This window comes from Athene cunicularia (assembly GCF_003259725.1).
Source record: "Athene cunicularia isolate RWA chromosome 3 unlocalized genomic scaffold, athCun1 chr3_part1, whole genome shotgun sequence".
Lineage (NCBI taxonomy): Eukaryota > Metazoa > Chordata > Aves > Strigiformes > Strigidae > Athene > Athene cunicularia.
Window position 1 is genome coordinate 123,890,766 of NW_020799097.1, and position 25,484 is coordinate 123,916,249.

General features: G+C 42.2%; 1 protein-coding gene across 7 annotated transcripts in view; it reads right to left on the reverse strand.

The window, feature by feature from the left end:
* The window catches only part of EHBP1 (EH domain binding protein 1), a 231,646-nt gene that overhangs the window by 186,345 nt on the left and 19,817 nt on the right, over nucleotides 1-25,484 (reverse strand). For all 7 annotated transcript variants that reach the window (XM_026844922.1, XM_026844924.1, XM_026844923.1 and 4 more), the window contains exon 2: nucleotides 14,187-14,244. In XM_026844922.1, coding sequence (XP_026700723.1) covers nucleotides 14,187-14,244 — 58 coding nt within the window. The remainder of the gene's footprint in view (nucleotides 1-14,186; nucleotides 14,245-25,484) is intronic.

Consider the following 25,484-nt stretch of genomic DNA (forward strand, 5'->3'; position numbering starts at 1 on the left):
GCAATCCCTACCACAGCCACTCAAGCTCCAGCTCACATCTCTCTTTCATGGGACCTGCAGTCCCCCTCAACATTCTCCCCTGGCCTGATGGAGATATTCAGCAGGCACCAGGCAGCGATCCAGAGCCAGGCACATGCTCACCTGTCAGCCAGCCTGTCCTCATGTAGCACCTTGTAAGATAAACCAACTTCTCCTCCACACTGTGCAAGGTTTAATCCTTGCCGGGATGAGAGAACACGTTGCCGTTGCCCCTCTCCCACCCGCGCCAGTCGGGTTGGAAGTTAAACACAGACCCCGGCTAAAATAACAAGAAATTTAATACAACAGAGTGGTAGAACAATCTGAACAACAACAGTATCAATGGTAACAACAATAAACAGCAATAACAGTGAACAAGACAAAAGATATACAGAGAAATACCGCTAAATGATCACGGAGCGAACCCGCCGCGTGTATGGCAAAACCCAAAACCAGAAGCGAAAGTAAAAAGGCTCTGCCCCTGGACCTGACGCCAGCATGGTATGAATAACCCGGCTGGAGATCCCTTACCCCTCTCTCTCTGCTGGGGAAAACTTTATCCTGGCTGAACCAGGACGCACACTCTACCCTCTTTCCAGATACCAATTCACAAAACTAACAGGAGCTCATGGAGTGTCTGGAACCTGCACTCTCTTGCTGGTTTTGGCCAATAATGACAATTATGTCAAACTTGCAATGTCCAATGTCCAAGCACTGACAGCCTGCTCATCTGAGGATCATTTGTTCCATTTATAGAACAAACTAGAAAATAAGCATTCACTGGTGCAAGCAAACCTTTACTCAAGCACTTTAATAAGTGTTGCCTCCCACCAGGAGAATTAGTGAGACATAATAAACACACACATATAGTTATATATGATTTTTTGTCACTGTGACAGGTATGTCACTGAAAGCAACAACCAGGAGACAGGCCCCAGCTAATGAGCTTTTAAAGCAAAGCTGTTCTGTGATCAGCTGAATGTTATTAAATCCTCCCTTGGTTTTGAAAAATAAACACTGTACCACACATAGTGACAGGAAAAGATAACGTAAAAACTATATCTGCATTGTTGAGAAAAAGAAAGGGAAAGGGGAAAGCAAAGGGGAAAAAACACAGAGGAAGGACTAATGACAATGATAATTTTAAATTAACATGAAGAGTTACTCTAATGCAGTATTTCTCATGTCAGGTAACTTCAAGAAACTGCAACATAGAAGTCCATCTGGCCTGTATCAAAAAAGCTTTTCAACTCCTAAATTACAAGCCTTGACTTTGGTATGTGAGCTGGATCAGGCCACCCATGCATAGCCGAATTGCCAACACTTCCAGACAGTGTATTGCTGTCAGGGCTCAGACAAGGTGAGGTGCTGCATTCATGCAGTATATTTCCACCCTAACCCTCACCTCTAACTCTATTGCCCAATAGACCCACTTTTTCTTTATCTCCTACTAGTTTTCACTAGCCATCTCCCCTTTTCTCTCATGCCAAGGCAACAGAAGCCACTAAGCAGAAGTGACTGCCAGCAGCAGGTGCCTCACCCACAGCCCTCCCCCTTGCCAGAGCCATCTCTTAAATCCAAGGGACAAAAGCTATGGCCTGGAAAGAGAAATGCTCTGTTGCATTTCAAGGAGCAAGGCAACTCCTCCTTTTTTCTGCCAGTGGAAAATAAAAGGAGACAACGTAGCATGAAAGTTCTTTTAAATCAGGAAACAGAAGCCACAGAAGGGGTTGCTGGAATACCCTATAAATAGAGTAGGGCTGTGAATGACATTGTCCAACCTACAGCATCGCTCTGGAACAAAACTAATGACTGTTAGAGGAAAAGTGCTGTTTAAGAAAGGATGTGAAGGTGAGCCTACAGACTCACCCAGACAATTCAGGCTACCCATTTTTGAGATCCTTCCCCAGTTTTCTCTCTCTGAAATGACAGCACTCACAAACCAGACAGCTTGCTTTTGCATACACAGTTGTAAACATCACAACTGTTCTACTGTGCTTGAACTGGAAAGACAGACTTGATACCTGTGCAGTTTTGGCCTCTGGTTCTAATAAGAAGGGAAGAATCTTTAGATTGAAATCAGGAACTTACAGGGCCAGATTAGAGCACATACAACACCAAAGAGCTTATAAACTATACTCAAAATTAGTGAAATACTCCTGAAAATACTGAATCATTGTCTAGCAGCCTTCAATGGTCAATAATTTCAACACAGAGAAAGTGCTCTGTTGTTTGTGCAAATTCTCAACATTTAGTAATACTTAAGCTATTATCAGCAAGGTACGGTCTCTCCACTCTTGCCAAGTGCCCACTTTTTGGTCATATGGAATAGCAGTCTCATACACACCTCACATCATGCATAGGCTAGAAAAAATCAAGTCTTGTTTTCCTGTAGTTTCTGCTGGAGAGCACAGAGTGGTCTTATAATACAAGTGGGCTTAATCGTAAAAGTAACATTTCACAGCATTGCTGAAACTCTTGTACCAAATGATGTTACAGAAGAGCATAAAGCAGCTCTATCTAGTTCAACATATAGCAATACAGTGATTGAACAAAAAATATGAGACTACCTCACTCAAGGGCTGCCTTTTGTACACCATTTTCCTTATAATTACCCACCAGGGGTTGATCTTGGCCATATGAAACTGCCCCCCACTCTGCAGGCAAACTTGAACTGCAAAATACAAGTACATTTATGCAAAACTTGGAACAAACCAGGTAATTTTATAAACACTCTTATTTTTGAAGCAGTCTCCTCCAATCTAAAAACCAGCTACTATCAATTCTCTGTATTATAATAAAGTGTATAAACATTAACAAACCCAGTGTCATCCTCTTAGAGGAAAGAAGTGGAGACAGCAAAACCAAATAAGCCTACCAAACCTACACCAACATTTTTTAGCCAATTAATGGGGGGGGGCAACAAACCACAAAACATGAGACACACCAAATATAAACCTTCTCTTACAGTCACTGCTCAGCTATCCAGATTATAGAATATAAACAGAACAATCTTTTAAAGTTGAATAAAAAAAGAGAAAATTGGAGACAGCCCCAAACTCAGGAACTTCAGTTTCAAACAGTAAGTTAATAAATGTCACCACAAGCTATTCATCACTTCATCATGAAGACAGTAAGGCAGACGCAGGCAAATCAACTACCTAAAGTACATTATGGATGTCACTTCCCCAGCTTTTACGTGTAGGGCATTTCATGATCTGATACATGCCATTCCTATCATGACCAAGTCTGCTTACTGCTGACTACACTTTTCCTTGTCTTTAACAAAATATCTTTACTGACCCTTTAAAAACAAACTATTGCATTATTTCAAGAGCCTACCCTTCCAGATAGTTTGTTACCCATCTGCTTTCTTCACTACTGCCTGGTGTCATCCTGCCTCTTGTGCAGGATAAGTACAAGTTACTTTCCTGTAAGATCCTAGAGCTGACCGTAATATTTTAAGCCTGCTGCAAATTATGGACCAATTTATGAATCAAAAATATGTTCCTACAGCCAAGCCCTCAATATTGTTTTTTAGAAGCAGAAGTCAGAAACAGATCTACCATTATTCCTCATCTAAAGCCCCAGGAGTGGCTTTATTGTAAGCCAGCACGCTACTGCTTTTCTTTTCTTGGTAACATTTTTGCCAACTGCCAATGATCAGACCAGCTCTGCTGTTTGTCTCTGTGACGGGCTGTTCAGGGTACAAGAACCAAGCAGGAACTCAACTGTCTCCAATGGTGCTTAGGGCAGCTCAGCTTGCAAGGATAAGCCCTCTTCTTCAGCATTATCCAGGCAGAACACTTAGACAGGAAGAGGAAAAAAATTAATGAATAACACAAAGAGGAGGAGCTGGCATTAAGCAGCCAGATCCTTTATCTGGTGCCTCCATGCCAGCATCATGTCTCACGAAGACCGAGCATTGCTCCAATTTGCTCTATGTGATGAGTACCACCAAAGCCAGACATCATCTGGGAACAGCCAGAGGTCAGCATGATCCAGTTGCTAACAGACCTGCTGGAAAAGGAACGGACTGAGAAAGCTGCCAATTCCCCCACACCAAAGAAAACCTCAACTGCCAGTTTGTGGATGGCTGCTTCTTCTGTACCATAGCTCAGTATCACAAAGGGAGGAGACGAATTAAAGACAGTACTCCAGAACATAGCTTGCATCCCCATGATCATCATGAAATCACTGTGCTTGGTCCTCCAGTTAAAGAGGCTAAGCACTAGAACAATGCTCCTGTCACTCCCGCCCTGGGATGCAGTCCAAAAAACCCAGCAAGTGTCAAAGAAGAAAGTTCAAAGCCCTGGAAATGCCAGGCAGCCTTCATTCAACCCATTGCTGTCTGTGTCCCTTGAGAGTAGACAAGGAAACTAGCAGATTCCCACAGGTCTTCCCATGAATGTCTTCAATTCATCAGCACACACACGTGTTACAACTGTAAATATGCATCCAAGTATTACTGCTAAAAACCTAGAGAAAGGCTGCTAAGCTTGGACAATGAGCAAAACCTTGTCTTCCCTAGGAAACATTGTCTAACACTCTTGCCCTTCTCATCAGTTTCTGGCCTTATCTATTGGACATCTTATTTAAAAAAAAAAAAAAGACAAACAAAAAAAAAAAAAACTGAATGCAGAGTTACTAAAAAAAAAAAAAAAAACTGAATGCAGAGTTACTTTCTGTGCAGGTTTAAGCCCTGCCGGGATCAGAGAGCACGTTGCTGTTGCCCTTCCCCCACCCTCTGCCGGTCGGGCTGGAAAGTTAAACACAGACCCCGGCTAAAATAAGAAGAAAATTTAATACAACAGTGTGATAAAACAATCTGAATAGCAGCAGTTGCAATGATAACAACAATAAACAGCAATAACAGTGAACAAGACAAATGATATACAGAGAAATACCGCTAAATGGTCAAGGAGCAAGCCCGCTGCGTGTATGGCAAAACCCAAAACCAGAAGCAAAAGTAAAAAGGCTCCACCCCTGGACCTGACGCCAGCATGGTATGAATAACCCGGCTGGAGATCCCTTACCCCTCTCTCTCTGCTGGGGAAACCCAACCCTATCCTAGCTGAACCAGGACATCCACCCCTTTATTCTATACCATCTGTGTCATGTCCAGCTGCCATTTAGCAGTTAACAATAACAAAGTAATAATCTGCACAGGCACAGCATAATTCATGGCATGTTCTCACCCAGAATCAAGTCCCCCTGTGGTAGCATTGGACCTCTCCATTGTCCTGCATCACCCACCAGGTGCACCCAGGTCCTTGGGCAAAAGCAATCCCGTGGATGGGTTTGCCTTTACCTTTGCCTGGCGCAGGACTAAACCAGACCATTTTTCCCAATATATTCCTCATGCGCACCACAGGGACTTTATCCCCATCTACAGCACGTGGAGGTTTTGACTGAGCCAGGCCAGCTCGACTGGCAGATCCTCTTGTGCTGACTAGCCAGGTGGCCTTTGCTAGATGCATGTCCCAGTCTTTGAAGGTTCCACCTCCCAGTGCTTTCAATGTGGTTTTTAACAGTCCATTGTAGCGCTCAATCTTCCCAGAGCCTGGTGCGTGGTAGGGGATATGGTAGACCCACTCGATGCCGTGTTCTTCTGCCCAGGCATTTATGAGGTTGTTTCGGAAGTGGGTCCCATTGTCTGACTCAGTTCTCTCCGGGGTGCCATGTCGCCACAGGACTTGGGTCTCAAGGCCCAGGATGGTGTTCCAGGCGGTGGCGTGGGGTGCTGGGTAAGCTTCCAGCCACCCAGTGGTTACTTCCACCATTGTGAGCACGTGGCGCTTCCTGTGGCGGGTTTGTGGCAGTGTGATGTAGTCGATCTGCCAGGCCTCTCCATATCTATATTTCAGCCATCGCTCTCCATTTCGCTGGGGCTTCACCCGCTTGGCATGTTTGATTGCAGCACACGTCTCACATCCGTGGATGATCTCTGCAATGGTGTCAATGCTGAGGTCCACCCCTCGATCTCGAGCCCACCTGTATGTTGCATCTCTACCTTGGTGGCCCGAGGTCTCATGGGCCCTCCAGGCTATGAACAGTTCACCTTTGCGCTGCCAGTCCAAGTCCACCTGAGCCACTCTAATCTTAGCAGCTTGGTCTGCCTGCTGGTTGTGTCAATGTTCATCAGTGACCGACTCTTGGGTACATGGGCATCCACATGGCGCCCCTTCACATCGAGGTTTTCCACACGGGCTGCAATGTCCTGCCATACTTCAGCAGCCCAGTTTTACCCTTACGTTGCCAGTTGTTCTGCTTCCATTGCTGCAGCCATTTCCACAGGGTATTCGCCACTGCCCACGAGTCGGTGTAGAGGTAGAGCCTTGGCCACTTTTCCCACTCAGCAATATCCAAAGCAAGCTGAATGGCTTTCACCTCTGCAAACTGGCTCGATTCACCCTGTCCCTCTGCAGCTTCAGTGACCCATCGTGTGGGACTCCACACAGCAGCCTTCCACTGTAGATGTTTTCCCACAATGCGACAAGACCCATCAGTGAACAGGGCATATCGCTTCTCCACATCCGGCAGCTCGTTATATGGTGGGGCCTCCTTAGCACATGTCACCTCCTGTTCTGGTGACATCTCGGAATCTTTGCTCTCTGGCCAGTTCGTAATCACCTCTAGTATCCCTGGGCGGCTGGGGTTCCCTATTCGAGCCCATTGTGTTATCTATGTGACCCATTTATTCCATGTGGCATCGGTCGCATGATGTGTGGAGGAGGCCTTTCCTTTGAACATCCACCCCAGCACCGGCAGTCGGGGTGACAGGAGGAGCTGTGTTTCAGTGCCAACCACTTCTGAGGCAGCCCGAACTCCTTCGTACGCTGCCAGTATCTCCTTCTCAGTTGGTGTGTAATTAGCTTCAGAACCTTTGTATCCCCGGCTCCAAAAGCCCAGAGGTCGGCCTCGGGTCTCCCCAGGTGCTCTCTGCCAGAGGCTCCAGGTAGGGCCATTCTCCCCAGCTGCAGTGTAGAGCATGTTCTTAACCTCCTGCCCTTCTCAGACTGGCCCGAGGGCTACTGCTTGGGCAATCTCCCGTTTAATTTGTTCAAAGGATTGTTGTTGCTCAGGGCCCCATTCAAAATCGTTCTTCTTACGGGTTACGTGGTAGAGAGGGCTCACAATCAGGTTGTAGTTCGGGATGTGCATCCTCCAGAACCCCACAGAGCCCAGGAAAGACTGAGTCTCCTTTTTAGAGGTTGGTGGGGCCATGGCTGTTATCTTGTTTATCACCTCCATTGGGATGTGGCAACGCCCATCTTGCCATTTTATCCCTAGGAACTGAATTTCCCTTGCAGGCCCTTTAACTTTCTTTTGCTTAATGGCAAAGCCGGCCTTCAGGAGGATTTCAATTATCTTCTTCCCTTTCTCAAAGACTTCCTCAGCTGTGTCCCCCCATACAATGATGTCATCAATGTACTGCAGGTGTTCTGGAGCCCCACCTTTCTCCAGTGCAGTATGGACCAGTCCATGGCAAATGGTGGAGCTGTGGTTCCACCCCTGGGGCGATCGATTCCAGGTGTACTGGATGCCTCTCCAAGTGAACGCAAACTGTGGCCTGCACTCTGGCGCTATCGGAATGGAGAAGAACGCGTTAGCAATGTGAATTGTGGTGTACCACTTGGCTGCCTTCGGCTCCAGTTCATACTGGAGCTCTAGCATGTCCGGCACTGCAGCACTCGTGGCTGGCGTAACTTCATTCAGGCCACGGTAGTCCATAGTTAGCCTCCATTCGCCATTAGGCTTTCTCACTGGCACAGCAATACAAAGGCATTATAAGCATTCAATAGCCTGTATAACAACATAAGGCCCTTTGTACATTTTCCACTGATAACAAACACCACCACTGGGATTATACACTGGATATAAGGGTTAATCCAGCCACACCACGCAAGCAAATGGGCCAGCATTGCAAACATTTTCTTATCAAACAAACACAAATACAAACAGAAAGATTACACCCAAAAGACTGCTCTATCACACTCTGGTCAGGGTCTGCCCCACGTTGCTGCGCCAATTTTAAATGTGCAGGTTTAAGCCCTGCCGGGATCGGAGAGCATGTTGCTGTTGCCCTTCCCCCACCCTCTGCCAGTCGGGCTGGAAGTGAGGCACAGACCCCAGCTAAAATAAGAAGAAAATTTAATACAACAGTGTAGTAAAACAGTCTGAATAGTAGCAGTGGCAATGATAACAACAATAAACAGCAATAACAGTGAACAGGACAAAAGATATACAGAGAAATACCGCTAAATGATCACGGAGCAAACCCGCCGCGTGTATGGCAAAACCCAAAACCAGAAGCGAAAGTAAAAAGGCTCTGCCCCTGGACCTTATGAATAACCCGGCTGGAGATCCCTTCCCCCTCTCTCTCTGCTGGGGAAAACTTGACTCTATCCTGGCTGAACCAGGACACTTTCCTCATAGTTTTCTGGAACATCCATCTCTGCACCTCAGTATGTCACCAATATTTAACTTTGCAGGATGCCTGGAAAAAAAGAAGGGTATTATGGCCCCCAACTTACAAGCAGCAAAAGAATAGCCAGTTTCTACTAATTTGTCATGGTCTGCTTAAATCAGCAACGATCTTACTTTATAGGGATTAAGCATGAAACAACCTTTTGTTTTGTCTTCCATAACAGACTTTTTTCACTTCAACTGTAATGATGGCTGCTCAACTGCTGCAAGTCCCCATGCCCCCGACACCCACAAAATGGAAAGACACATCAAATCTAGCTTTAATACTATCTAACCTCAGGCAGGAGCTTTGTAGACAAGGATGGCACAAAACTGAACTCCCCAAGGCAGCATTTAAATCACATAACAGTGAGGCAGTCTTTTCCATTCACATCCTATGCCTTCTTTAACAAACACCCTCCAACTTCTTCAACAATTAAGCAGTTTCGCTCACCACTCACTCCTCATGTTTTCCCTAACCACTGTCTGCCTAACAAGGTGGCAATGCTGTAGGAAAACACTTTGAAACTGTGTTATTAAAGGCTCTATCATACGCATATAATGGTATGCACTGACCATTAGAATAACTCAAAATAATTTTGACCACTTATATTTGCAACCCAATATGATTTGTTACTATAACAACAAACCGAGAAACCCTAGAAGTGCCATTACTGAACTGCACTCGTCCCAGGCACTCATTAGCATGTTAGAGTCATGACATGCCTTTGTAACTCCCATCAGGAAGAAGCTGGTAGTGACAGGCAGGGCTGGCACCAGGCAATGAAGCAACCAGAAAAGGCAACAGATTGCCAAGGACAGCAAAAGAGGTGACCCAACTGCTATTGATGGCATATCCTTGAAAAAAGGCTAGGTGCGCTGCTGAAGTGGACAACAAGAGATCTTTTTAACTCCTACATCTAGATCCTTTTTACTCTGTCCCTCTACTTCTCTTGGCTCTGCTCTTACTGTTCAAGTCCTTTCCCTGTTCCCAACGTTGCTCCTTCTCCCATGTGTTTAAACAGTTTTTGATAAACCTGCAGCAGAAGTGCTGAAATGACAGGCAAGGCACCTTCTTTCAGCTTTGATACAAAAAGGACCTTTGAAGAATAATTCTGTCAGGCTCTCAGAAGCAAGTGCAAATTTGATTCTTCAGAGGTGTGTAATTCAGCCAGAAGCCCATATGTGTTCACAGGAATAGCAGAAATTGCCTCCTTGACATCATGACAACATCTCTTTTCAAATTGAAATTTCTTAGTTCAAAGCCTTGAAATGTGAGAGCATCTCAGTGAAATGAATGTAAACATATTTATAACACATTTTCCCCTTGTTCTACACTAGAACAAAGACATTCCTCCCCCACTCAAAAAAAAAAAAAAAAAAAAAAAAAAAAAAAAAAAGGCAAGTCCAAAAGCCCAAGGCCTGAAAACCCAGGGGCAACATGTCAGTGTCAGAATACCAAAGAGGAAGACTTAAGCAAGTCCACTGCTACAAGCTCCACATTCTTTAAACTATGGATGCTAGAAACCATCTAACTGAAGCTTGAAGAACTGAGGCAAGCCCCCACCTACCCGATTTTGATGAAAGACATTTGCACCAGCAGATAGGTTCCCTCCCTCCTGAAGCTGAAAGTTCATTTTAGTTCTAGGATTGCTCAGTAATTCTGCCAAACATAGCAAGACTGCAAATCACTGTTTTCCGTAAACTCCTGGCACATACAATGAAGATGCCCAATCATACAGAGCCATCTGGTCATGACACACCTCTTGAAAAGTATCGAAATCAGACTTGCCCAGAGAGAGGGGAACCCAGAACAGAGCTGTAAGTAACTTAAATCTGCATTAAGGTCAGTAACTGCTGGATACATTTATGGTCCTGCATCCATCCACCAGATTGCCCTTTCAATGCTCTTTCTAAATGGTTACTGCTTTTCGTTTCCAATGCTTTAAAATTTATTATAATTTAACATATCTACAGCTCCTATCCTATGTTTCCCACAGTAGCAATTAAAATATGCAGACTCCTGCACATGATGTCTCCCATTATTTCTTCTAATTTAGGGACTACTGTAGTTTATTTGAGAAGAAAATATGTGGGCCAAAAGTCATATCAAAATCATAGAAAACCACAAAAATAAGGACTTCAAAAGATGTCAAGAATTCAGCTTTCAGCTCAACAGTATCTTAAGGTTACATTAGTTAAGCAGGACAGTTTCAGTATACATCCATCCATAGCACCATCATACCTTCTTCCAAGTTGCACCACATTTTTTGATGACTTATCTCTTGCATTTTCCCAGTACAAGAGAGACATGGAGCTACTGGAGACAGTCCAGCAAAAGGTCATGAAAATGTTTAAGGGACTGGATCGTCTCTCGTAGGAAGAATAGTTGAGAGAGCTGGGACTGTTTGACCTGGAGAAGAGAAGGCTTGGGGGAATCTTATAGAGCAGTCTTTATATACCTGAAAGGAGGGTGCAAAGACAACAAGTGTCAGGCTCTCTTTGGTGGTGCCCAGTGACAGGATCAATCAGTGGGCAAAAAGTGAAACAGGAGATTTCCTCTGAGCATCAGAAAAAACTTTTTCACTGTGAGGGTGACTGAGCACTGGCACAAGTTGCCCTGAGAGGTTTTGGTGTGTCCCATCTTGAAGATATTCAAAAGCCAGCTGGACAGAGTCCTGGGCAACCACCTTTAGGTGGCCCTGCTTAAGCAGACACGTTGAATCAGATGACCTCTTCCAACCTCAACCATTCTGGGAGTCTGTGAACTAACACAGGGCTATCTATCTCTCTTTATTCCCAATGATCTGAAAAGTTCAGAAAATAAATTAAAACCTCCAAAGAAATCTTTATAACATCTTTACAGTAAGGTAAAGCCTCATCCCTCTCCTCCTCCTTCTCAAAGGAGCTGAGAAACATAAAAAATTATTAATGCTTTTTATTTACTGAGCACAGTGTCCATCAAAAGTAAAATAAGAGGAAATATTCATTTGACTTGCTTCCAAGAAAGCAATTAGATGAAACAAATATGTTGAATAAAGTATTTTACTGGCAGGATGACTAAGAGATCAAGAACATTTATTGATCTACAGTCTTGGACCCAAACAGCAGAAATCATATCAACTACCTAAGCTTTAAAATTAACTCTACCCTCTGCCCAGACCTCAGGGACACTCAGCCTCTTTCAAAGTACCTTTGTGGAATCTTAGTAAGCATCAATTAATTATTTAGCAAAATACTTTTTTTGCGTCTCAGGTAAATCTGTCAGTTTATCCAAGACTTGCTCCTAGTGCCTGGTGATCAAAAGAGAGGACATTCATGGGAGGACATAGTCTGGAACTTCATGGTCCAGGTCAAAAAACTTTAAGCCCAAAAAGCCGTGCAAGTGTCAGAAAACCCTCTCACCTCAGTGACTCAGTGAAATGTTGCCAGTGGGGCCTACGGCATCATGGCCATAACACCAGAGGCAGAAGCCCATCACTTCACAAAGCCCTACTGGACTTTTGTTAGGGCTTCTATTTCTGAACATATTCTCAATCTCAACAAACCAGTCATTCGTGAACAAATACCTTGCTTTTCACCAAGCTTTTTAGGTGCTTCTGTAAGTATTGAATTTATGGTTCTATATTCTCTTTTCTCTCTCTGTTCTACAGAAATTAAATGAAAATAAAGTAGAAAAGTTATCATAGGGTAAGCCACAACAGACACCATACATCAGCAGTTACTACCTAAATACATACCATGCAACAAACTCAAGGTAACTTGAGCTAGATTATCCTTCAATGAAAGAGGAATAGTCTGACTGGCTTTGCTAAAGAGTACAAACATGGAACAGAAGCAGTTTTCTTGGAAAAGGTGCCAGACTAAGTTCATAACCTTGTTTACTCACAAGGTAACATCTTTGGGTTTTCATACCCTGAAGCGGAATTTAGGATGCACACACTGGAGTAGGCATTTGGTTGTGCAGTCACTTTCAGACAGTAACCAATCTTTAGATAAAACAGCTTAGAGTAGCTTAGACCTCAAATTAAAAGGTAAAATACAACAAATATGCACGACAATCAGAAAAAGTAGTCAGAAAAAGAGAGGTTAAAAAAACCCCAAAAGTCTCACCAGAGTAGTGTAGGAAACTGTATATCAGATTTCCTAAACATTTAAGTTCTTCAACGTATAATTATTTCATGATATCTTCTCTATCATGGGTGCCCTCTCTCCACCCTCCTAGAGTTCTTGGAAGTACCATTTTGAGTTGCATACACCAAAAAAAGGAGCTCAGACCATCTCTATTTAAGTACAGTGTTAAAGAATTATTAAAAGGCTGAGCTCAAGAACTTCCCCTCTGGACAAGACCACTTGCCATAAACCTGACCAGGGTGAGAGGCAAGAGCTGTGGGGAGAGGGCATGTGCAAGTATGGCTGAGTCATCTTGAAGAGGAGATGCTCCTGGGAAGGGAGGAAAACAGCACACACTCCTTCCCCCTGCAAACCTGCCCAGTGGTTAGGACACTTTCTTGGCTCATTTGTGTTGCCCTTCACAAGTTTTTGGACACATGTCCTACACAGAAAGACACAAAGCAACAAAACAAATTCTGCAATACAACCAGCATTCAAAGGCCTTTCCTTGCCTGCCGTTCGCATGAAATAGGCTCCCCACCTCCGTAAGAAACAACTGACTGCTAGGATTGACAACAGATTTTACTCTTATTAGTCAATAATATCACACCCTAACAAGACACTGTCATTAGACACTGTGGAGGTTTAGAAATGCTTGCCATTTGTTTCAATCTCAGTGTAAATGGAGAGTGTTGTGGGGATTTTTTTAGGCTTCGTTTTCTATAGAAACCAAGCCACACACCGAGACTGTCTCGCCTTTCACTTCACCCCAGACCCAAGGGAGGCTCCACAGAGGCTAACTGCATCTCACTGTCAGAGCAGTAAAATTCAGTAGTCTAGACAAACTGAGCACCATTTAACACATAGACAGTAATCTCATAAGGCTTTCAGATTTTGTACTGCAGGAAGTAAGGTGAAGCTCACAGAAGAGAGGGCTACTCTGCTTGCAAACTTTTGCACATCAAAAAAGCCAACCACATGCAAGACAAACTTTATGAATGCCCAAAATACTAGGCAGACTTCACTTAGAGCTTCCCTTTCCTTAGGCTACCAAGTCATTTGCCACAAAACAAATTCACAGGCTTCCTCACAGTGTTTGCAGAAGTAAAATGTTAAAATTTAATTCAAGTATACACTACTAGATGAAAGAGCCTCTGTTGATTCTTACTGGTTTGTAGTATTTTTTAGTTATGAAATAGCCTCTTATTCAGACTTCATCTCCCTACTGCAGCAACGTCAGATTCTTTATTACTTTTTTTTATTGTTATGTTTAATACACTTCTAGTAGTGAAACAGATTCCCCTTTCTAATTAGGTCTAGCAATTAATAACTGAAATTAAACTGATGATGATACAGTTCTGCTAAACAAATAATCGAAGCTGAAATCAGGGTTAAGTGTTTCCATAAATTAGTGTTGACATCAACAGCAGCTTATTTTGAATTTTACATCTAAACTGATTTAAAAAGAAAGGAAAAACAATTTAAATCTCTCTCATTTATTTGGCTGCTCCCCACACTCAAGAAATCAGTCCCTCAAACAGATGACCCTTCTTATCATTGAAGTTGTTATTAAGAAATCAACCAACCTTAGAGGATTTTCTTCGGCTTCTTCTCGTCCAAACCACCACTAGTTTATCTGGCTGCCTGTTGAAGATAAGGAAGAAACAGCTTAATTTAGAACAAGATCAATATGTAAACAATCTATAATAAAACTCTTGCAATACATAATCACATCCTTAGTGGATACATTATCTCCTAAAAATAGTTCGTCTAAAAACCACTCTCAGCATCGGTCATTTAACAGGAAAAATAATGTGTAATTATAGAAAAAGGCTCCTCCAATCCATACACTAATGTCATTGTTCTCCTCCTGCTTTCCTTGCCTGTGGGGCATCTCCCTAGAGCCAGCAGCACACCTGAGCAGGAACTCTTCCACCGGGCAGAGAACAGGATCCAACCTCTTTAAAGACACCTTGAAAACAATCTGATACCCAAAGTAAACGTAAGTGCAAATTCTAGTTTGAATTTCTACACAGGTAATGCTAAGATCAAAGAAAACAGGCAATTTAATTTTGCATCCCCAAAAGGATTATTTTTTCTACTTGAATACCTCTAACAAGAGTAATCAAGTATTACTCCTCAAAATCTCCTTGGACAACCAGACAGGTAAATCAGCGCTTCCTCAACTTCTACTCAGAAGGACAAACATGTTGAAACTCAGCATGCCTCTCCAAGCAATTGTTTATTTGGTATTTGTAATGAAGTAGATGGAAACCTCAATAAAGGACACTTTCAATACAAATTATTTTCTCTTTAAATTTCTTAAGATTTATTTCTTGGCTAATAGTTAGAGCCCTATTACTTCTACATTATTAATTTCACAGTTATCTCAGTGATTTTTGATACTGACCTAACTTCCAGGCTTTTTTTTTTTGGTCTATGATACACTTCCTATCACATGACCACATTTCTGGTCCCACTTCCAGATCCAGGACCCCTCTTCCAGAGACTCCTGACCCTCTATTCTGGCCGATGACCCAAATTCCACCAACAAGCCTGACTGCAAATCCACCCACAAATTATTTTCAATGGAGTTCACATCTCTGCTTAAAAGTACTAAACCTGCAACTCTGCCTGAAAAAAAAAGTGCTACTCAGATTTTTGAGACACTGGTATAAGAATCCTTGCCTTTCTAAAGCCACAAGAAACCCTCTTTCATGTTAAAAAAAAAAAAAAAATCATGGGGGGAAAAAATGGATGTAACTGAGGAAAAGTCAAGATATAATGTGCTCAAATCATTACCAAAAGATGCACCCCAAAAAAATCCACACAAGTATTCCGAATATAAAAAGCAGTGTTCATACTGCTATCCCAGTATTTCATCACAGGGAGACTATCTACTTCATAACCAACTTTTCAAATTAAAATCCAACTGGTTTAATAGTTATTTTAAGCACTGAAGTGCTGGCCACTGTGTTATGTAACTTCCCACTGAGCTGTTCATTTCTGCAGGCCACAATAAAGCTAATACATCACCTAAAATTTATATTTAAAACTCAGCAGAACTAAAGTTCTTCTGAAAAACAGAGTTTAAGACAGATAGTGCCTTACTCCTTTAATATATTCCTTAACTTCCAGGTTGGGATAAATTGAAAGTGCAATAGCCTACTGCATTTTAAAATGTGTAAATTCACTCTTATGGCTTGTTTAGGTGACCTAAAGTGTAGGTCGGCTCTGCTTGAGGCTTCTCCTGTAAAATCTAGCTTGGTAATGAGGTCATCCTGTTGTACTTCAAAAGCTCTTTGCCCACTTGGGGTCAGATGTGAGGTTCTCATCTGTTGGCACATAGCCCCATTCACTTTGAGTGAGGGAGCTGTGAGGGAGCTGTGTTTGTGTCACCAGGAAAAAACAACACCTCCAAGGAATTTCCTTGAAGCAAAGAAATCCAAGCCCATGCCTACAATAAACAACTTCTTCCAGAGTTATTTCACTTCACACGTTAAAGCTGACTTATTTCAGAAACTAGCTCATCAACCAAATTCAATTTAACCTTGACTCATTCTCCTAAACTTGCCTCTGAGTACAAAAAAACTGCCAAAAGCAGGTGGAGGGAAGGAAACATTTTAAAAATGTGAAAGAAAGGTGCATTTCTGCAGTACCAGTGGCTACACTGAAGACAACCCTCCCTCAGAGTGGGACTCTGTGTCCCAGGAATCACAAATAAGAGCTTCAGTAGGAAAAGGCAGAACACCACCTGCAGAGATTAACAGGAAGAACACAATTCCACACTGCCACCAGCTCTTCACCTCTTCTCCCTCTCATCTGAAGGGACACAGTGCTCGGCAGAATGTCTCTTCCCTATCTCTTCTCGCCAGGTCGGCTAGACACTACACTTGTGGTGGCCTTAACCTGCTCAGGTGTACAGGAACACCAGCCAACCAAAACATGTACGTGACAAGAAGACGTTCTTCACGGTATACTCAGTAGATCATGAAAAAAATAAATTCCAACACATGGATATCAAGAGTAAATTTCCACAGCTTTTCATCAGAAGAGCACTCAGGTCTCCAGCGATCCTGTGAGGGAGGCTAAGAAGGATCCTACACAAGTCAATTCCTTTCTGGCAGCTCCAATTCAGGTAACAATGATGCTGCTTTGTCCCTCTAGATCTATTTTGATCTTGTCTTATTTATCTTGGCATCAGAACTGATTTTTTTCTTACAACAGCACTGGATCATCTCCCCAGGAGTAAAACATGACACAAGCTGGAAAAGTGAAGCAGCACACCCAGTTCCACGTGGTGCCAACATCTAAATCAGGAGGCCAGCCCCAGTGGAGATGGCCCAAGAACATTTATACACATGAGCAAACAAATGGGCCAAGAGAAGCAAGGGAGCAAAGCAAAGTGAGGAAACAGGAGGCGCGTTAGTGTTAGTGCCAAAGCAAGTTGATTCAAAGTAGGAATGAATCCACACCTGCAGTCCTGCAACATATAGTTTTTCTAGAAGAGACCCATGGCTATTCCAGATGCTTCAAAAAAAGAAAGAGTGAAGAAGAGGCTATATATAGACACAACAGAGTAATTCTGAAAAACTAAGTAGCATAAAACAATTGTCAGGTATTGACAAGCCTCAATTCACAAATCCCTCCCAGTCTGGACAAGGGAAGAATAAATTAAAAAAAAAAAAAAAAAGCAGAGGTGGGCAGTTAAACATGACAGTCATGTCCTGTGATACTGCCATGTGCATGTCCCATGTTGGTAACTGATCTTACATTTAATTCTAATTCTCTTATTTAAAGTGTGCCACTGCTTTCTTGGCTTTACATAGGTTGTCAGAGACAGCTGGTGCTTCAATGCAGTTCTCCAGTGGGAGCTGCATCTGCATCACATATACACACAGTTGTCACCAAGCCTGGATTTAGTTCCAAATTTTGAAAAACTCCCTTGGCCAGGAATATAAAGAAACACACTACCGTGAAAAAGCCAACTAGAGTCTCAGTTTCGACTGAGAAAACCAAGCCATGCCGATGAGGTAGCACAGGCAGGATTTACTCCCCTAGGCTCCTTCACTGGTATATTTATTTTGTTAAGTACTGAGTATACTTTGCTCCTTCAACTTCAAGTATGAGAGAAATCCACATCCAGAGGTACTTTGCCAAAATAAAATGAGGAAGATCATCACAATATGGGAACAGAAAATTTAGCAAAATGAAATGGGGAGAGAAGGAAAGAAAATATCCCAAAGGATGAGCTTCTCTATGCAGCATACCACATGCTTAACTGAAAACAGAAAGAACAGCAGTTTTTCTAAGGGATTTTCTTCAAAAAAGTCACAAATCCAAGAATTTAAAAATATCTCCATAGAACTGTTTTACAAAGCCAGGAGCAACCTTCTCTTTCACAACCTGTTCATTGCTCTTTTATGCCAATATACTTCTAGAAGAAAAAGCCCAGCTCATATTTTAATCAGGAAATTTGCATTCAAGGTTATTAGTGATGTCTCAGTGCTAGGAAACAGCCAAACCACCTAATGTAGTTTGCTCGTTTAAAGCATTTGATATTTTCCTCCTTCAGACTTCTCTCCTCCTTCAACATCATAAACCTGGGCTGCTCATTAACCAGAAATAAAAGCAAATAAAAATCACTTCTGAAGAATTAGGCTGAAGACCAGTTTTGTAAGTTTACAGGTTTACTTTGTAAACTCGGAGATCATTCCAAATACAAAATCCACAATGGTGCAAGATGAACAATATTAATGATCAGCTATTAAAAAAAAAAAAAAATCCTGTGCTGCATGAACAACATTTCTTATTCCTTTAATCCCAGCAGGCTTTAGACAGTCACTTACTCAGCTCCAACAAAGCCAGTACGTTTAAGGTAAGGAACAACACAATGCTAACCCTAAGATGATGGGGTTGGAGGGGAAGAATGAACTGGGCTGTAGCTGAACAGCTACATCTCCACACTAAGTAATTACTTTAATCTAGACAATTCAACACCACCAGCCTTTCAGCAGGAGTATTTCATACTGTACTGGAATCTAACATGACTGCCTTGGTGGTGCTTTGCGTTTCACCCCATGCCAGTACGCAGCATTGCCAAAGCAGCGGCAGATCCCTGGCAGGGGGAGCCGAAGGAAGTCAGCAGCACTGGGGTGTCAGACACTGCCACCGTGAAAGGCAGGCACCCAGCAGCAGGTACTAAAAGATCATGTTTTATAAAGCCTACCATAAACTTGCATTTGCTACTTATTCATTTTTGTGTGGTTCACACAAAACTATTCCTGAAGAAAGGCAGTTTATAGCAGTAAACTTATTTTAGTATTTACAAGTGAAACTTACTCAGCAAAGAAGCAGGGAAGATTATGATTTCAAAGTATGTGGCTCAGAAAAAGAGCTTTATTGGTGCCCCGCATACCAAGTAACTAAAATGAGCTTTAAAATGCAGATTAATAAAGCATCTATAATTCAAAACCATGCCTGCTTTTCCTGACAGGTGGAAGCCATGATTCTGGTATCTTCAATTCTCCTGTTGAAACAACTGATTAAAGAAAAAAAAAAAAAAAACAGAACCAGACTTTGCCATATCCATAATTATTAAAGTAATAAAAACATTCCACAGACTGGAAAAAACTATGTCATCTGATCATCACCTTATATGCCACAAATTTCACTGGCTGAGAAGGAGGTTGTGCAAGATTCAAGGTCTTCTGAGGTTTGATCATTCCAGGAAATATTTGGCACAATATTTTGATTACAGAACTCTCCAAATATCATTTGTGAAAGAACAACATAAAAGGTATTGGTTTCCCATTAGCTCTTGCTTTGTAAACCTTTTAGCAGAAGTAGATAACATTAACCAGGACCTATTTCTACACCTAACTTATCATTTGATAACAAAAAAAAAAAAACCACAACCCTTCAGAAGACTCATGTTTAGATGCTGCTGCTGGAAAGAGTTGCAAATGCACTTAACTTTAATTATGGACACGGAAGCCAATGGCAAGACCAATTACTAACAACCTTTTGTGAAAGAAAATAGTAACAGGATGTGTTTGTAACAAGGTATCATTGTATTTAAATAACTGACAATAATTTTTATGTAATGGACAAGGTATATTTTTCGTAGAGCTCCCTTTTTCGTCTGTACACAGACACACTACAGCCTGCATGCTTGTTTTGGCCTCAAATTGCCTAAGCGTTGGCTTTGCCCCCCCCCCCCTCCTTTTTGTTGTTGTTGTTATTGTTGTTGTTGTTGTTGAGCTTGTTTTATTCTTACTGTATTTGATTTGAACTACATTCATTATTATGTGCTGCTAGACTACTCTTGTGAAGCAAGCCCAAAAGAGTGTAATTAACAAGAAAAGCAGCAGTGATAGCACAATAGCACGCAAACGCACCTATTGAAGGATAAAAACAATTACTTGAGGAGTAATGTCAAAGCACTTCTGATAAGTTTGTTGGGTTTTGGTTTTTTTTAAAAAATAGCCTTTTGTCCTCTCTGCATTGTGCATACCAGCACAATGTGCAAGGTTTTCATTAGGAACCAATCCTCCCTCCCTGCCAGCACACAGCTTTCTACACAACTGCTGGAATGCTATCAAGGCTAATAGTCTCTTAAAAATAAATGTGATGAGTTCTATACATCATTAATTCAGGATGAATGTTACTTTTCCTCATTTCACAGGTAATTACTTTGAAAAGCTCTCTTTGCAGTGCAGTCTTCTGCACTGGGACCTATGCTATGGCATATATTACCATTAGCCAAGGAACTAATCAAGCAATGGCCTTTCACGAGCCTAGTACTAAGTTTTTTTCCTTCAGAATTTCCTGTTGGTCACAATCAATGAAATTCCATGGCTGTCTACAACTCTGGGAAGCACAGTCAAGTCGCCACCGATGCTTTAAATAGGCCTAGAGTCAACGGTAAGAATTATGACCTGTGTTGATGCATTTGCCAAATATGTCTTGCTGAGTGAAGGTACAGCACTGATTGCAAAAGCCAGAAACATTAAGAAGAAAATAAAATGCCATGCAGATAAAAGCCACCTGAGCTAATGATAAGATGAAGTACATCACAGGATGAAGCTTGGCATTTCAGGAAGGGGTTTGGGGTTTCCACAGTGGAAGTTAAGGGTATTCAAAACACTCTGTACCCAGACATCATCCTGTGTAGTTGTACAAGATGCCAGGACACATCCACCAGCAAATTAAGAAGATAGCTGTCATGTTCACCTGGTCTAGCCTGTCTGCTCCCACTTCACTGCAGACTCCTGTGCAAGGCCTGTGAACAGACTTCTGAACCATCTCACAGCATTACCACCTCAGACAGAATCAAAACAGCAGTCTCAACCTAACGCATCACGGCACATGCATCAAGCCCCTAAAACAAGAAAAAGCTTGTTCTTCCCTCTAGCCTTCCCTTCAAGTCTTAACAAGGCTAGGAAATTTCAAGAGTGTAAAACAGGCATAGCAAGAGGCGATACAGTAGCTGAGATCCCTCTACTTCTGCATCTTCACCTTCTATGCTTAACACAGAAAAATCCTGCTTCCTTTCTTCCCACCAGAGGTCTCTACATATTTTTTCAAGACTACACAAACTGTCAAAGGACCAAGATTTTCCTTGTGAACTGAAATTTAGAGGGTTTTAGTGCATCTGCATCTAAACGGATTGACCTCTACAAGACAATGTCTCAAGATTATGCTTTGCTTTTCAAAAGAAGCTGTAGTCTGGCTTTGCTTGCTTTAAACAAAAAAGGGACAAAGCAAGACATTACGACTGTTTTACAAGCACAGTCAGACCTACTGAATCTGCACAGCATCTATTTTCGAGGCTGAGCGTGGAATGTGTAATACATACTGCTGATTACTTGGTTTTCTTAAACAAGTTTGTAGAATGAGCTGGATTAACAAAGCCCAAATTCATCCATTATTCAGAACAAGCCACAAGGACAGATTCAGCTTCATTTTTCAAGGAGTTATTGCAGCAAAGAATCTTGAGCAAATAAACTCAACAAGACAATCTAGCAAAATATTTTCCTAAAGATTTTTGCAACAGAGAATTTTATATTGTACAATATACAAACTGACCCTAGTCTTCAGGAATGTCTTTTTGGCAGTAACAGGAGAATGCCTTGAGTAGTCCCTCAATTTTATGTCATATCCATCTGCCCTCCACGTAGAAGCTTTCTTTGCCTGATCCAATTTAGCCTTGGTTGTCTCAAGGAGGGGTTAAGAGTACTGCACCAGAAGGACCAAGTGGATCTCTTATCTCACTCTCCTGTAATCATGGAGCTCCCCTTAAGCAGACATCTATGCAGCAATGCTTAGTCCACATGTTTACACTAAACATCCTACCACATCAAAGCTTTAAAATACCTTCCAATACCCTATAACAAACAATGCTTACAAAAACCAAGAGCTGCTTAAGGCCACCTAAAGGCTTGCACATAATATCAGCCTCCCCAGTTGAGTAAGTTCAGAGCATTAGACCACCATGGAACACAGGTTTTTGTGCATGGCTGGTGGGAGCTCAGGCTAACTGGCAGGGAGGAACACTGGCTAAGGGAGGCACTTGGACAAACCTTAAATGGAAAGAGTGGAGCGTGTTGCTTTATAGTGGAAAGTTCACAGGAGCCTATCATGAGTCAGATCTTTCTCAGATGCCCGATTTTCCTTTTCACATTCTTTTTTCAGAATATTTAGTCTTCTACATTTTAACAATAATGAATCAATGTTTTTTTAAAAAAGCTATCGGTTTAGACTTGCTAAGTTGTTCCTCCCGAGCAGCATGTGGCAAGAGCAGGCACTACACAAACCTGCTCGCGCAGCCCACCCAGTCCTGACCCACTGTGAACTTGCAGTTCTGATCCTCTTCCCTGCAGAGCGGGGGCCTGACAACTGCCAAGTGAATAAACACAAACCAGTCAGAAATCAAACTTATTTTCACCTCGTGTAACAGTGCATTTGAAAGCTGGTTTAAGAAGGTGAAGTGCTAGACCATCTATCTGCTAAACCCAAGTGCTGAAGGCAGACAGACCTCCGTATGCCCAGTCTCCACATGCCACACTTCCTTAAGGAGACACAAGCGATCAGCATTATCTGCCCCTCTCTTCGTGAATGTCCATGTCCATTGTGGTTGTAAAACAATAAAACAGATTAGTAACAAGAATGAGGGAAACACAGTTTTAGCCAAATTGTTTACTTGAACAGGAATTTTGAATTTGCATTCCAGCTCCTGTCCCCACTGATTATAAAGCCTTCAGAAAATTTTAAGACAGCTACTGAGCAGCATCAACCCTCCCTTTGATTTTAGCCAGGCTCCATGACCTACCTATACCTCTATCTATAGACCAAAGATAGTATCTCATACAATAATGTATGTGCGCTACTGAGAATACCTTAAACTATTGTGTGCTATCCCTTCTTATTTTGAAGCACTGCAAGTTTGTTAGATGTAGTCTCCAATTAAAACTGCAAAAAGCAAAATTAAATTAAAACTCTGACTGACAAATGCTGCCTGAAACATAGCTTCAACCCATCAAAAACAAATGGCCGCATTAAACAATATATTTCTGTACTAAAAATATGCAAGACACTTCCCAGCACACCATTGTCAGTTTTAATCAGACCCCATTACAAAACAGATCCTATTCCATTTTGCAATTTTTTTTTTTTCCAAATAGCATTTGAAAAGAAGGCCCTTCTGTTTTTCAATCTGGAAACAGTAGAGGAAAAAAAAATTATTTTTCTGCAATTCCTGCAGAACAGAAGAAAAGTGTGTATCTTTCACCAAAGCCATAGTGTTAGGAAATTGAACAATTCACAACAGAATCTTCTTCCTCCAATTTGTCTAAAATAGATCTAAGAAATTCTGCATAGTCTACTATAAGTAATTAAAGGATGATCTTTGCTGTTCTTTATGTCTCAAACAGTTTCACATTCACACACAGATAGATTTCTGCTCCAGACAGATTCCAATGTCCATGTTAGTACCCGGACAAAGCAAGTCTCAGCAGTGACAGTGCATTAATGCCTCCATCCTCCTCTGCTTGCAATCCATGGACTCATCCTGAAGAAAATTACAATTCATCATGAGCATGAGTAAGAGAATCTTGCTTTTAAAGTTCCCTTCCAAACCAACAGCACCAGGGTTTTCATGTTCAGTTTTGCTCCTTAAGGCCATGTTTTGGATTACAAAAAGCAACTTTTATTGTTGGAAGATACACAGAAATTGTGAACATACTAAAGGTTTCAGAGTGGGAAGCAAGCACAGAATGGTACCAGATTGTAGGGTTTGTCTAAAGAGAAAGTACTTATCACCTACTTCAGCTGTCCAGATTATGGGACTGAGATTCTTATATAGTAATCAGTGTTTTTAATTAAAAAGACTGATACCTATGAAGAGCAAATGAGTGATAAAACACACAGTAGTCTGCTTCTTCAATACTGGAAAGTTTGAAAAGCTTGAGTATATGCTTGAAGCCATAAAAACAGTGCCAACTCTTGATTAACACTTCAAATAAGATTGTAGCCTAGCACCGGGTGGCATGACAAGTATATAGTAAGCTAAGGGCAGATCTCAGGTATGCTGTGTCCATACAGGGAGCAGTGTGGAAGGGCTAGTATGACACAAACTCATACTTAGTTTTCTAAACGATGACTTTACTGAGCCCTAAATTAATCCACATTTATTCTCCTGGCCCATGCACAATCAGCTCTCCAGTTAAAGGTTCTTCATCTGTCAGCTCCTTTTACTTTTGCAAATTAATATCACAAAGAAAAAAAAAAAAAAGGAGGGGAGGCAGGGAAGTGAAACATTACATGCTGTGCTAGCTACTTTCCCCTATCTCTGTGCAAGAGACGAGACTTTGCGAATACTGTCAGGTGCTCTCAGTCACTGCCATACCACAGATACGGTATCAAGGAGTATGAACTCACTTTTGGGGAAGGAGGGTGTTGAAAGATGAGATCTTGAACTACTTTCTCAACTCTGATTGTGGCATCACCTTGGCTGTATGGCCAACCACAGGATGATGAATCACCCACTTTCAGCAAAGCACCCAATTACCTGGTAAAATGCTGGGGTTTCAACCCCAAGCCCCAAATCAAGGTTGACATATGGGTGATTCCCACAGCCCTTCACAAAGGGGTGATGAGTTTGTCTTTAAGCTTCCCTCCAGGGTGCAGCCGGCCTGGCAGGGAGAGCCAGTAGGTAAAGGAGCCCCAGGGGTGCTGCATTAAGTAAGCAAAGGTCAGGTGTCCCACTCAGGGGTAAAAGCTGGGGCCACTTGCAGGCAGGGGTAGTGTCTGTTTGTGAGGTGGATGCACTGTGCAGAGTTTCCTGTTGGGGAAGGACCTCCTGTCTCCCTGGGACTGGGCTCCAGTCAGGTCTGGCTTTTGTAAGCATGGGCTGTGTAGACATTCAGTGTGTGGCTTCCTTGGTCTTATGTATTTGGTTTGTTGACTCGGTTGTCTCCTGTCCCTTCTATGGGAAACTGCATCTCACCATTTATTCCACCCATTGTTGGTTGTGTGGTGTCATTGCTGGGGTCAGTGGGATTGATGTCGATTGTGTATAATCTGACTTGTTTGTACCCCCAGTGCTCACCCATGTACTGACCCTTTTGTATCAAATACAATTTGGCTATTGGTTCATCTTTATGCTGGCTGTGTCCTTTATGCTAGGCTTAATAATAGGCAAAACACCTGGAGAAACACTTCTCAATAGCTGGGATAGTGGTGGAAGTAACACACCTTTGTTCCACCCTTCAGAGGTACAAGACTAGAAGATTTTACCAACTTCAATAATGCAATAGCTACTGGAAATCTGTGAAACAGCTACAGGATCAAAACACCACAGAGAAACATGGGAACTCTACATT